The sequence below is a fragment of the Crassostrea angulata genome, chromosome 7 (genome assembly GCF_025612915.1).
Source record: "Crassostrea angulata isolate pt1a10 chromosome 7, ASM2561291v2, whole genome shotgun sequence".
NCBI lineage: Eukaryota > Metazoa > Mollusca > Bivalvia > Ostreida > Ostreidae > Magallana > Magallana angulata.
In genome coordinates this window covers 2,504,368-2,516,987 of record NC_069117.1, presented here as the reverse complement: position 1 = coordinate 2,516,987, position 12,620 = coordinate 2,504,368, and the positions used below count along the sequence as shown (strand labels likewise).

The window sequence follows — 12,620 nt, the reverse complement described above, 5'->3', positions numbered from 1 at the left end:
CCTAGTGTTGCTATATTCTTTAAAATATTCCCCCATTCCATCATTTATTTTAAAAACTAATAATTTTACTACAAAATGAGAATTGTCACATACCTGAATTCAGCCAATCGCCTAACGCCTACCCATTCATTTCTTATTACAACGTTCTATAACTTTTTCTCTGATGTAAACATCCGGGGGTTTGGTACTCTCATTCCTATATGATTCATCGCAGCACACGGCTCTCTGGGTTTTAGGAAAAATGGCCGTCTCGATAAGAGTTTACGTCGCTGTCCTCCTCGTAATGATACACGTTTACGTTGGCCCTAAGGTTAGGAAACTCACTTGTCATATCCGTTATTCAAAGTTGGAAAATTCATGCATAGTATTTAATTTCATTGAGGTTGTCAAAACGTTACGATGCATTGTGACCTACATGTATGTGTCAGCTCGCATTGTAAGCCAAGTTAATTGTATATTATTTATTTTGGGTATAATGTTCTTTGTTTTCCTTACTTATTTTTATACTTTTAAAAACAAAATATTTTTAACAGCACAAAACATGCTACTGTCATATTAGTAGGAAAAGATAGCATGTATATTTCATCGCACTTTTCATATGGTTGCCATTTTTCAAGATACAAACTGGCAAAGTGTTAACATGTGTTTTACATCGCCTGGCAAAGTCTTCAGCATCGAATGCTCCATGTTCCCATTGCTCATTGCATTAAGTGAAGACGCACGGATGTTACAACGCACTTTGAAAAATTACGCACTTTGAAAAAAAATTTAAAGTGCGTTAATTTTTTAACCAAGTCAACGCACTTTGAAAAAAAAAATATTGCGTTGATGTCGTCGATACTAACGCACTTTGAAAAAAAAATTGTTCAGAGTTTAGTCGAAATAATATTTAATTTTAGATACAATAAATAATTGTTTTAACCTTGTGTAGCTTAATGGGATATATTTTAGAAGGAACCCACTGCATTCTCAGCTAACTTGATTAACAGTTTCTATATTAGAAGTTTTTCCTTTTCTCATTAGCTTACGCAGCTTGACAATTTACATAGAACAATTAGGGAGATTTGAATTATCCAAATATGACAATAACTGCATTTCTTAGCAACTGCATTTTCCTTTTTGTGTATGCAGCAAAGTTACTAATTATCTGGTACATTGTGCTGTGCCAGAAACGAAAATTATTTAATTTATTTATAATGGAGATAATGTATAACATATTTCAACTGTCTGCAATTGCATGTGCTTTATAGACAAACATGATTAAAAAAAGGATAAGTTAGTTATGGTTATCAAAAACAACATGATCTATTAGAGGATCAGTGTTTAAGTTTATGATAATTTAATGTTTGTCAATGTACATGGAGTTTTTTTTAATGAAGTGATTTATTTGATTAGAATTTGAAAAGAGGGTCTATGTTGAAACGCTTATAGATTCTTTAACATACCAAGAAATGATTACCAATAATATCACTGTACTTAATTTTCAACAAAGCGTTTTTCTTTTTCCGATTTTTACATTTACTCTAAGTTGCTGAATATCAAATTAAACATGTTTTGGAAGGACAAAAGAGGTGTGGGGGACCTTCCTGTAATCAATGAAATGAAGCACAGGTAATTGACCTGTATCTTTGGTTACCCCCCCCCCCCACTCCCATCCCTATCCCCGATTTTAAAGAAAGTAAATTAGATTCATTAGCGTTAACAAATCATCATACTATCAACAAATTAGGAATTTAATTCCAAAATATGTGATTTATACATATTTTTTCAAAATGCGTTAAGTGTCTCGATACTAAAAAATGTTGATGTACCTTTATGACGCACTTTGAAAAAAATTTTCAAAGTGGGTTAACCTGGTCCAAAATTTAACGCACTTTGAAATTTTTTTTCAAAGTGCGTTGATTTTGTCCAAAATTTCACGCACATTGAAAATTTTTTTCAAAGTGCGTAATTTTTTTAAAGTGCGTTGCCACACACGGACACTTTTATACCATCTCATATAATTTAAAATACACTTTGTTATGAAAAAAAAAAGTACTATTCAGAAATGCTCAAAATTTTATTTTTTTTACAGAAACTCTAATATCATATATATTAATTGTGAAATCAAGGTTTTCTGCATGTTCATTATGACTCCAAAAAAGCATCGATAATTAAAACGTTTAAGTTATATGAGCATACCAATGTATTAGTTACATAGTAGTGTAGTGACCGGGTGCGAGGATGAAACCTGGTTAGAAAATGTCATGCCTGGCGAGGCGAAGCCAACCAAGTATCATCCCGTCCCCGGTCACAAGGAACGCCATAGCTGCCTTAGGGTGGAATAACAAATCATAAAATTGCTGACCGCTGATCGAAACAACATTTCGTTTTATTAAAAGGATTTTATGGACTGAATCATGTAACTTACTCTTTAGCCGAGTGGATAAAGTGTCGGACTTGTGATCCGTATATCCCGAGTTCGAATCCCGCAAGGGCTTTGTTGTTTCTTACTACATGGAATAATTATTTTAGATATTCATTTTTTATCCCTAAACTGCAAATCTTTCGCTTTTTTGACATTTGTACAGTTAATTTATCATTATATCTTTCATAATCAAAAAATTTCCTGTCAATTTGAGTGACTTTTTCCAGGTGTGTTATTCCACCTTAAGGTGGCTCACTACACCGTGAAATATTTTTTTTTCAAATTAGCAGAAAATTACTCAATTATGATATATATCATAATGGATAAGAAGTATTTAAGTCTAATAGGCAAAAAAATGTGCAATTTTGGATGAAGAATTACATTTTCAAAAATTCAATTCAGTTAAAATGAACGAAAGCTCCAGGTGGATTCGAACTCATGATTTTCGGTTCAGAAGCCCAATACTTTAACCATTTAGATACGACGATATACAACCTTTTCGAACGATATAAACAGTTTAACAAAACATTTAAATCGCCATCTTGTGACTTAGTGTCTTAAAAAGTGTAGGTGTAGTGAGGTTCCTAAAGGTCAATTTCATATTATATGAATTGGAATATTTTTTATATGCAATAGTAATAACATTATATGCAATGGTAACATCATAATATGCAGTGCTAACATCATTATATACTGTAATTTTGCCATTATATACAGGGGTAAAATCTTTATATGAAGTGGTAACATCATTACGTTATATCGTAAGACCATTGTGTGCAGTGGTTTATTCATTATACGACATGTACACTGTCACAATGAACGCGGTATTTTTTTTAATCAAAACTGGACCTCTTCCCCATTAAAACGTTTCAGCGGGAAACAGTTTACAACCTTATCATAAAGAGTTACGACTGCATATAAAGAAGTTAGTAATCCATATAATGATCACATCATGTAAAGAACTGACCACATCATATAATGACTCAACAACGGCATATAATATCAAAATACTGAAAGTACGGATAGACGGAGGCATCATTTCGGAGGAAATTAAACTAATGACAATATATGATTTTTTTATTTAAGGAAACACAGCGCGCTTACCCTTATCATATTAGGATATCCGCAAAGCGGTTTATTATTATGGCAATTTAAGGTCGCGAGGATATTTTTCAGGTTGATATCAGAGTTAGGTAGATAATATTATAAAAAATTGTGTTGTTCTCTTATCTTAACCTTATAAGCTTGCTAAAATATTACTACTTAAATGTGTTTAATCTTTACAAAAAAGGAAGGAGGAAATTATTTTGCATCACAAAACAACATTGGAAACTCATTTTACTGTACATGTTATTAAATGCATACAACTCGAACTCAAAAAATACAACGCAAACTATTTATGTACACATTTCTTTTCTTGTGTATATTTAGTTTAAGTTGATATTATTTCCTGTGTATAGTGATTTGCAAACAAAAGGTAGAAAACGGCATATTTTAGAGGTTTCCACACCTGTTCAAGACAAAAGATAACCTCTAAATTGCAAACTACTTTGTCTAACTGTACAACAACCCCCCCCCCTTTTCTATCTTGCAAAAGGGGTTTCTTCATTAATGAGTGTCGTCGATCCAGATATTCTCGTATTATGATCGGTGAGAGAGAGAGAGGGAGAGAGAGAGAGAGAGAGAGAGAGAGAGTGAGAGAGAGAGAGTGAGAGAGAGAGAGAGAGAGCGTTTTAGGCGTAATTTTACGTACATTCATTTAAAATATATACTAATATTATATATTCATAAAATTAGTATCCACAAAAGAATATAGAACATTGTGATTGAATCCAGCATGCATTTTCAGTCACAGTCCACGTGTTACCCCTGTTAATCAAATCAACGCGCGAGGTGCACCACGTGCTCCTTCCAAGATAAGGGGGGAAAAGTTTTCATTTCTGAATTATGCCTAACAATAAAGTATTTTACACTGTTTGTGATGTTTTGATTTCTAGCAAAGAGAAAAAAAGTATGTCTAACAATGAAGTACATGTATTCTTCACTGTTTGTGATGTTTGATTTCAAGGAAAGAGAAAGGAAGCACGCCTATCAATAAAGTATTCTACACTGTTTGTGATGTTTTGATTTCTAGCAAAGAGAAAAAAAGTATGTCTAACAATGAAGTACATGTATTTTACATTGTTTGTGATGTTTGATTTCAAGGAAAGAGAAAGGAAGCACGCCTATCAATAAAGTATTCTACACTGTTTGTGTTGTTTTGATTTCTAGTAAAGAGAAAAAAAAATATGTCTAACAATGAAGTACATGTATTCTTCACTGTTTGTGATGTTTGATTTCAAGGAAAGAGAAAGGAAGCATACTTAACAATGAAGTATTATACATTGTTTGTGTTGTTTAATTTAAAGAATGATATACTGTGACAGTGTTTGTGAAGTTTAATTCGTCTACTTTTTTCTCAAAAGAAATCTCTCTCTTTCTCTCTCTCTCTCTCTCACTCTCTCTCTCTCTCTCTCTCTCTCTCTCTCTCTCTCTCTCTCTCTCTCTCTCTCTCTCTCTCTCTCTCTCTCTCTCTCTCGTTAAGCCTATGGACACAATAAACACATGAACTTAATTTTGCTATTTATTTTGAATTTGCAGAGAACTCAAGTTCAGTAGTATGGTTCCAGTTTTAATGATATATATTATATACAAATATATATATATATATATATATATATATATATATATATATATATATATATATATATATATATATATATATATATATATATATATATATATATATATTTTAAATACACCGACTTCCCAAATCACTTGCGGGGAGGGGGCAACTGTAAAGAGAGATACGTCTCCGCGGGAGATTAATTGATAATATGCGAACGATATGACAAAGAAGCACACCATGTTTATTCATTGAATCTCATAATTATTCATTATTTCGACCACCGCTAGATGTGCTTAAGGAATCCTCATTATTTGACGTCACGGACAAGACAATCACAATATACGGAGGCTGTTGAACAGCCACCGTCTAAAAATTGTTACACCATATAAAGGAGTCAAGCTTTCACCACAATACATACAAGTTTTGCCACCATACAAATGCATGTACATAATGATTTTAACACGCCATAACAGTCAAGATGTTAGAACTGCATATATAGAGGATATCTATATTGTGTGATTTTATATTTGCTTTATCCACTGAGTTGAAATGATTTATATATTCGCGAGGCTTGCCGAGCGAATATAACCATTTCAACGATTTGGATAAAGCAAATTTAAAATCACACAATTACAGATGTCCTATTTAACTCGTACAATTTGATTTATGTTATGGAGCTTTTGAGACAGTCTCTTATATGACCCGAATTGATTTTTTTCAAAGATGAAAAACGATGATGCAACGTTGTGTTATGCGGTTGTTGTGACCTTGCACAATACAATTTAGTACGTCATTTCTGAGATAAGTCTAACTGTTTTAATGTAAAGTTTCACTGAAATAAATCTTGAAATAATTTTTTTAACTCTAAATAATATTTCTTAGAGCTTATTCATTTGATTGAATAGAAATACTGATCAGAAGTCTTGAACAATCAAGTTTGTTGACATACACAAAGTTGAGAATGCTCGTTAGTTTGAATTGACTCGAATGAGGAACAGTTGATGTTTTATAATACTCACACCAGCCTAATGTTTCGAGATTGAAAATAGTGAATAAGGATGCTTACTGGTGGTGGAATCAAAGTCTTATGAAACATTATTTCGGTAAGTTCTTGTATATAAACACAACCAGTGTACACGGTTAACGTAAACTACACAAAGCAAATTGAACTGATCATATTTACTTGCATCTATAATTTTTTTTCCATTCCTTACAAACGTTATAAAATTGAAGTCAAAGAGATAAGAAGATTTCTTAATTAACCGTTTACCTTATCAGAGAGGGCGTTTGTTAAGTATAGTAATTGTATCAAAATTAATGGATCATCCTGTACCATTATTATAAACATTAAGTTATGACACCGTGATGTTAACAATTAATACATATAGCGCTCATCTTTTAATTTCTAAATCAATTTATATCTTCTTACTATTGTAAATCCTTTAGGTCTCTGAGGATTCCCTCAGTACCGGCATCAGAACCTTATTAGTCCCCTACCGGTTTTCACCGGAGGGGACTATAGCTTACCTCTGCGTCCTTCAGTCCGTCCGCCTGTCTGTCCGTCCGTCTGTCTGTCCCACTTCAGTTTTCCGCACTTTTTTACTTTATGCGTTTGAGAATAATACGAAATTTTCTGAGCAGCTTCAAAATGTCAAACTACAGATCAAGTTTACACTTTTGTAGCGTCTGTTCGGGTTCGTTATCGGGCTCGGTGTGTATCAGATAAACGAGGAAAGTATGTTGTCAGTGAGTAATAATATCGTACGTTTCGTGGAACATTCCTTTTATTACGGGCCGCCGGAAGGCGGTCCGTTATTTGATACACATTTAAATATTTTTACTGCGTTTCTGCGGGATAGTTCTTTTTTAATAGAATTAATACTATGCTTATTTTTATGAATTTAAAGTAAATTTGCATGTATAAATATGTTTTATGCCTTTTAGAAAATATCACATATTTTTTGTTTTACTCGTAAATGAATAGTAGGTCATACTTAGTAGATTATGGTATTTGGCGCGTTTTTATCGAGACTATAATCTATTCGGAAAACTTCGGAGTTCTTCATTCTTTATCAAAAAATTTCGGAGTTCTTCATTCTTTTCAAAACAATGCATCAGGATCGGTATACGGGACATACTAAAGACCTGAAATACTAAAGACCTGAATGTCATTTCTTTTTATATCAATGATATATTTGAATTTCTATGTGCCGTGTCAAATAAAATGACTTTGCGTGTGTATTTATTATATTTCCATGTAAAATGTGGTAGAAAATATCATGAAATGACATTATATGAATTATTTACGCAAGAATATGACAGAAATTAAAATTTGAATTGACTGGAAAATTTGAACTAATCAATTTTAATTTTATTATGAGGTCCCTTGAAATCATATATTAAACTAATGCATTTGTTTTCATTCAATAAAATGCAACAAAAAAAACCCTAAATGGTTTGAAATACATAATTTTCAAGAGAAAAATGATGAGTTGAACTTTGTATTAGAGTAATGTACAAATCAATGTGCTCTCTATTACTTCATACTATGCCAATGATCATACAATTTCCGTTAGAAATGCTTACAGTAACGAAAGATTCTTTATGATAATAGTAAAATGTTAAACGTCAAAACAAGTTGCTGAAAGTATATTAAAATTTACCATAAAAATTAGTACAACCAACTCTAATTTTCTTCTTTGTGGTGTGTTTTTATGTAAACAACCAATGATTCATACAACAATTATATTTTTTGCGGCCCATTTGACGCTTGCGTCAATATGATTTCTTGTTGCTTCTAACAAACAAATAAGATTTGTAAAATAGTGTCAAGCATTGTGTTGTAAATTAAATCGACAGGGTTTTATGTATTATCAGAATTGGGTTCCTTATCGGGTTGAGACGGTAAGAAATGATATTCTGCATAACAGTGCATTGTTTTCACAAATTTCTACAAACCGGTAGGGGACGTGTATTGCTTATGCAATACTCTCAGAATGCTTGTTGTCACTCAGGGTTTCCTCAGCACCCTAATTGCAAATATCATGTCCTCTCGGGTTTCCTCAGTGCCGACTTAATGGTCATTCGGGGTTTCCTCAAAGCCAACCTCAGGGATACTCAGGGTTAGCTCAGTACCCTCAGTGCAATCGTCAGGTTCACCTAGGGTTTTCTCAATGCCTTTCAGGGTTACCTTATGGGTTTCTGTCTTTCTGATATTCTCGGGTTTTTTCCAGTACGGATATAAGAGAGCTTGGTGGTGATGGTCATTTTTAGACTGTATTGACAATGACACCTATAGAAAAAAAGCTTTTTATAAAGATATAGAAATTAGAATTACTAAAACCTTGAAGCTTAAATTTAATCTTACAAATCATATCTCCAATCTTAAAGAAATCTGATCTGTTATTTTTTGACCACATCGATCCTCTTTAAATACATAATGTACCAAACACTTCTATGCATCATAATAATCAAACTTCCTTTTTAGATCTGTGTCAGAGTATCTTACCTGCGTTAAAAATGCTTTAAAGGACTGTGGTTCAAATGCTGAAGATACTCTGAAAAAAGCAGAGGAACAAATGGCTCAACATGAATGTAAGACATAAGTTTAATAAGTTTACATTGGTAGCGACTATATATCTGTTTTCTCAACACTAAGAATGTTTCTCTCTCTGTTGTACCTTATCCCAGTCAGATTAACTCGTTTAACGTCATCTCATACATGATTTAAGGGGAGGAGGGAGGGAGGGGGGCTGTTCTCCCCTGAAAAAATGACAGAGTAGAATAAACATAGGCCACGGACACCCCTGGTAAAGATGGTTATTCCTTAAACGCCCTCCCTCATCGAAAAAAAAATCTAAATTCGCAGATCTTATATTCCTTCTGCAAACCTCAAACACCATTTCAATAATCGTAACATTAACCACAAGAGGATGCAAGTTAATACAGCAAACACGCACTTTCTTTATAGACTTGTAGAAAGTGTTTTTCATTTGATAAATAATCGATGACAATGATGAATCATCTTTGCTTCTGGTAAAAATGTTTCATATGAGTCAAGACAGGAAATAAATTACATAAAAGCTACATTGAAATGTGTAATACAAAACGATGCTTAATGGGAAAATTTGGTTATAATTTGTTCGTGGATAAGCAAAAGGAAAAAAACAGCTTAAATATTTCACATTTTTAGAGGTGCAAGAGGAAGAGATTACGACGGTCAAAATTTTGCAGGTTATAGAATATCTCAGTTTCCCTTCGATTGATTTTATCAACATTTGGATATGCTGTTGGACTAATGTAACTTTTTTGCCAAGTCTGATTTCATTTTTATATATCATTTATATCATTATATTAAAAGAATAAACGTGAAAAATAACCATGGCCTGTGTTTAAGTTAAGAACAGGGGTGTTGCTAATGCTAATTTTATTTACCACCTTCTGTTGCTTTAATATGTTTCTAGCTTATTTTTATTAATCTTCTACCCTTTAACATCTTACCATTGGGAATAAAATAACTCTAAACTGCCCAAAAATCTTTTGTTAATTAATTAAAAACCTTTATTGATACAAAAGTATTAAATATTTTTTAATAATGTTTATTTAATCAATTTTTAAAAGTTTATTCCTTTATTGTTCATACATCTATCAATCTTGCTTTTGGGCCATGTAAATTTTTCTTCATCAGTTTATATTACACTATCTAATGCTTAATGTGGAGAACATTATTTTACCAAATGTTTAAAACATGACAGTTTGTATTTAATTTGAATCAATAATCTGAAGTTGCGTAGTTTTTGCAAGAATATACATTAGAATGCTATACAATAGTTACACCCATGATAACGAGAATGCTCTCTTAAAAAGAGTTATGTATAAAGGTTTTAAAAACACAAAATCAAAATAACTGAATTCTTTTTTTAAATCATGGTTTAGACCAAAAATATTACATATGAATATTTAAGGTAGATCCGATGTATAATTTGTTGACCATTTAGCCTTCCTTAGGGTTGTATCATACACAGGTGACCATAAAAGTCCTTGACCCTTTTGTATTTACATCTTGCACCTTATTTTTTCTAAACTGTTTCTTAGCGATAGTTTGCTGAAGATTGTATAGATCAACATTTACTTTCAGGTTCCAGCGCCGGTGTGCCAGTAATCAGTGTGCTGTGTCTTCTTATCGCAGCCATAGTCCTTGTTCTCTATCAGTAAAAATGGAGAAATTATTAAATCAGGCTTCCAATAGTGTAGACTTCTTTATATCATGGATGATCAACCACTTCTGCCATTTTCAATAGTTGCTTTTATATCTCCTGTTTTTATAGTAATGTTTTAAAATATTAACTATATATAATACAGATTAGTATATGATTTACTTTAATAGAATAAACACATTTATGTCGATTGTTTTTAGTTATTTAAAAAGCTACACTTATTACATTGAAACTGTTGGAGAGTAATTAACATTTTTGCCGAGAGAAGGACTCTTCAGCGTAATGGATATATTGCATTCCTCCATTTGACTTAATCATGCAATAGTCATGATAACATTTTATTTGAAAATTATCATTAAAATAAAAATTATATTTTACATTTTTCAAAACATCAAAATAGTTCGTCATTTAAGATTTCTTAGTATTGACAAGCTTTGGTTTTAAAACACTGTGTTACTGACAGAACTCGGTCTATGTCAAAATTGTTGTTTAATGCGTAGAATAAATTATCTTCACCATGAGACGAGAATATGTTCAAAACAAATCAACAACAACAGACATTGTGGATTCATCCATTTATTTATTCGTTTCCATCTCCAGGTCAGTATCCGGGATATTTTGCAGGATATTTTTTATATCCAGACCAGTATTTCTTAGTAGTAGATTTTGATTGATATTAAGTTGTGGTTTCTTTTTCGAATTGGCTTGAAGAACGAACTGGTATACCGGTATACAGACGATGACCAACACAATGAGTATAACTGGAATCAAGAAATGAATGATTTTATTTGAACGTATCTTTATTGTACAAAAATACAATTAGGATTGGGCACAAGTTCCATAACTTAGACCGCCTTCTCCAAGGGAATGAAACATTTTTCCATTTGTTGGTAGATTTGCTTTTACATTTATTTGTACACGAGACATTTTTAAAACGTTTGAAAATGAGTTCAGTTAAGTTCAACTGTTTTTATTAGTTTGCGCCGTATGCATTGGTTTAAAATCAAAGCGTCTAGTACAAAAAAGATAAGCAACGTGGTATAATGAAAACAGTGATGTCCGATTGCGGAGCTGCAGGTTTTGGGTATTGAGCATATACGCCCTGGCCGTAACTCGCCTGTTGGTAAATTTGCGAGGCGACAGGCTCTGCAAGAAATAGGACAGCGGCGAGAGCAAAAAAAGCTACTCCGGAAGTTGTCATCTCTATGATATTGTTTGACATTGCTGTAAAATATTTTGGGATACTTTTCTTAAAAGTTTACAAATCAAAACAAAAATACCAAATTAATTTTTTTTTTAAGTTGAATTTAAAATGGAACACGTTTCTATTAGTTGCGCTCAAAAGAGAGGAAAACACAAGGAGATCCTTTATCACTTTTTTTTGTTCTAAAGTGGTATGTACCTTAATACGATATGATATTATAAATGTCTCTAAATTATCCCTTGCAGAATCTCCTCTTCGTTAGATTATATTTCAATAGCTTTTAAAAAATATGACCTTATTTATTTCTTTTAATAAAGTAACAAAATCCGCTTTGTTTTTTTAAAAAAGGAAGAAGAAAAATTACATATTGTGTCTTATCACTTCAGATGGAAATTTTCATAAGAGCCAATCTGCTTTTGATTATTTGTTTTTGATAAAAAATGACAATGACAAATTGTCAATCATCTCAACAATCCACAAAGCGAAATAAAAATTTAAGACAGAGCAACACGGATCTCTAAAAAGATAAATGTAGGATCAGATGCCTAGGAGGAGTATATTGATATTGATATAAAGATATTTTTAAAAAGAATAATTTTATCTCAAAGCAACCAGTCAAATAAATTAATAAAACAGACTGAAAAATTATTTGAAATTACATTTCATTGAAAACCATAAGAATGATAACAAAAGTATAGCAACATTATCTGTTCTAGGTGGTATAAATACCAGTGTATAGAAACTTACTTTTAAGGTCTACCAACTGACTATTTTGTTTTATATATAGTGTTTATTTTATTGATGCTTTAATTCATTCGTCGGGTTTTCTATCCAATGATCATAAAAGGTTACATTTGACTTTAGTTACAATCAGAAGATTGGATATTACCTAAAATTGCATCAGCATTAGAGGACCGTATTATTTTTTAAATGTAACCACTCGAAGCATACATTTTATGTGCCTTATCTCGAAATAAACTAAACCTGCTTGGCGAGATCGCTGTGGTATCAAATATTAAGATTCTGACCTCTTGTATGTTTCTTTTTCATTAGCTATGATGATCACCCTTTCCTGAACAGTCACCTTTGTACGGCAATATAGATTGATCTAGTTATTAAACAAAA

At 32.0% G+C, this 12,620-nt stretch overlaps 1 protein-coding gene across 1 annotated transcript; it reads left to right on the top strand.

Annotated features, from left to right (window-relative positions):
* The first annotated feature begins 241 nt into the window (after positions 1–241).
* On the top strand, positions 242–10,481 carry LOC128155657 (uncharacterized). Its single transcript, XM_052817469.1, has 4 exons — positions 242–310; positions 8,142–8,197; positions 8,563–8,669; positions 10,213–10,481. Exons 1-4 carry the CDS (start codon positions 242–244, stop codon positions 10,287–10,289), a joined length of 309 nt encoding a protein of 102 aa, XP_052673429.1. The 3' UTR covers positions 10,290–10,481.
* Positions 10,482–12,620: the final 2,139 nt, after the last annotated feature.

Bases quoted from the DNA above. Each gene is read 5' to 3' on its own strand.
- LOC128155657 (XM_052817469.1), top strand. From the start codon at position 242: ATGGCCGTCTCGATAAGAGTTTACGTCGCTGTCCTCCTCGTAATGATA. The intron at 311-8,141 runs GTTAGGAAACTC...GGGTTTCCTCAG, and splicing joins ACGTTTACGTTGGCCCTAAG to TGCCGACTTAATGGTCATTC. The intron at 8,198-8,562 runs GTTAGCTCAGTA...CTTCCTTTTTAG, and splicing joins CAACCTCAGGGATACTCAGG to ATCTGTGTCAGAGTATCTTA.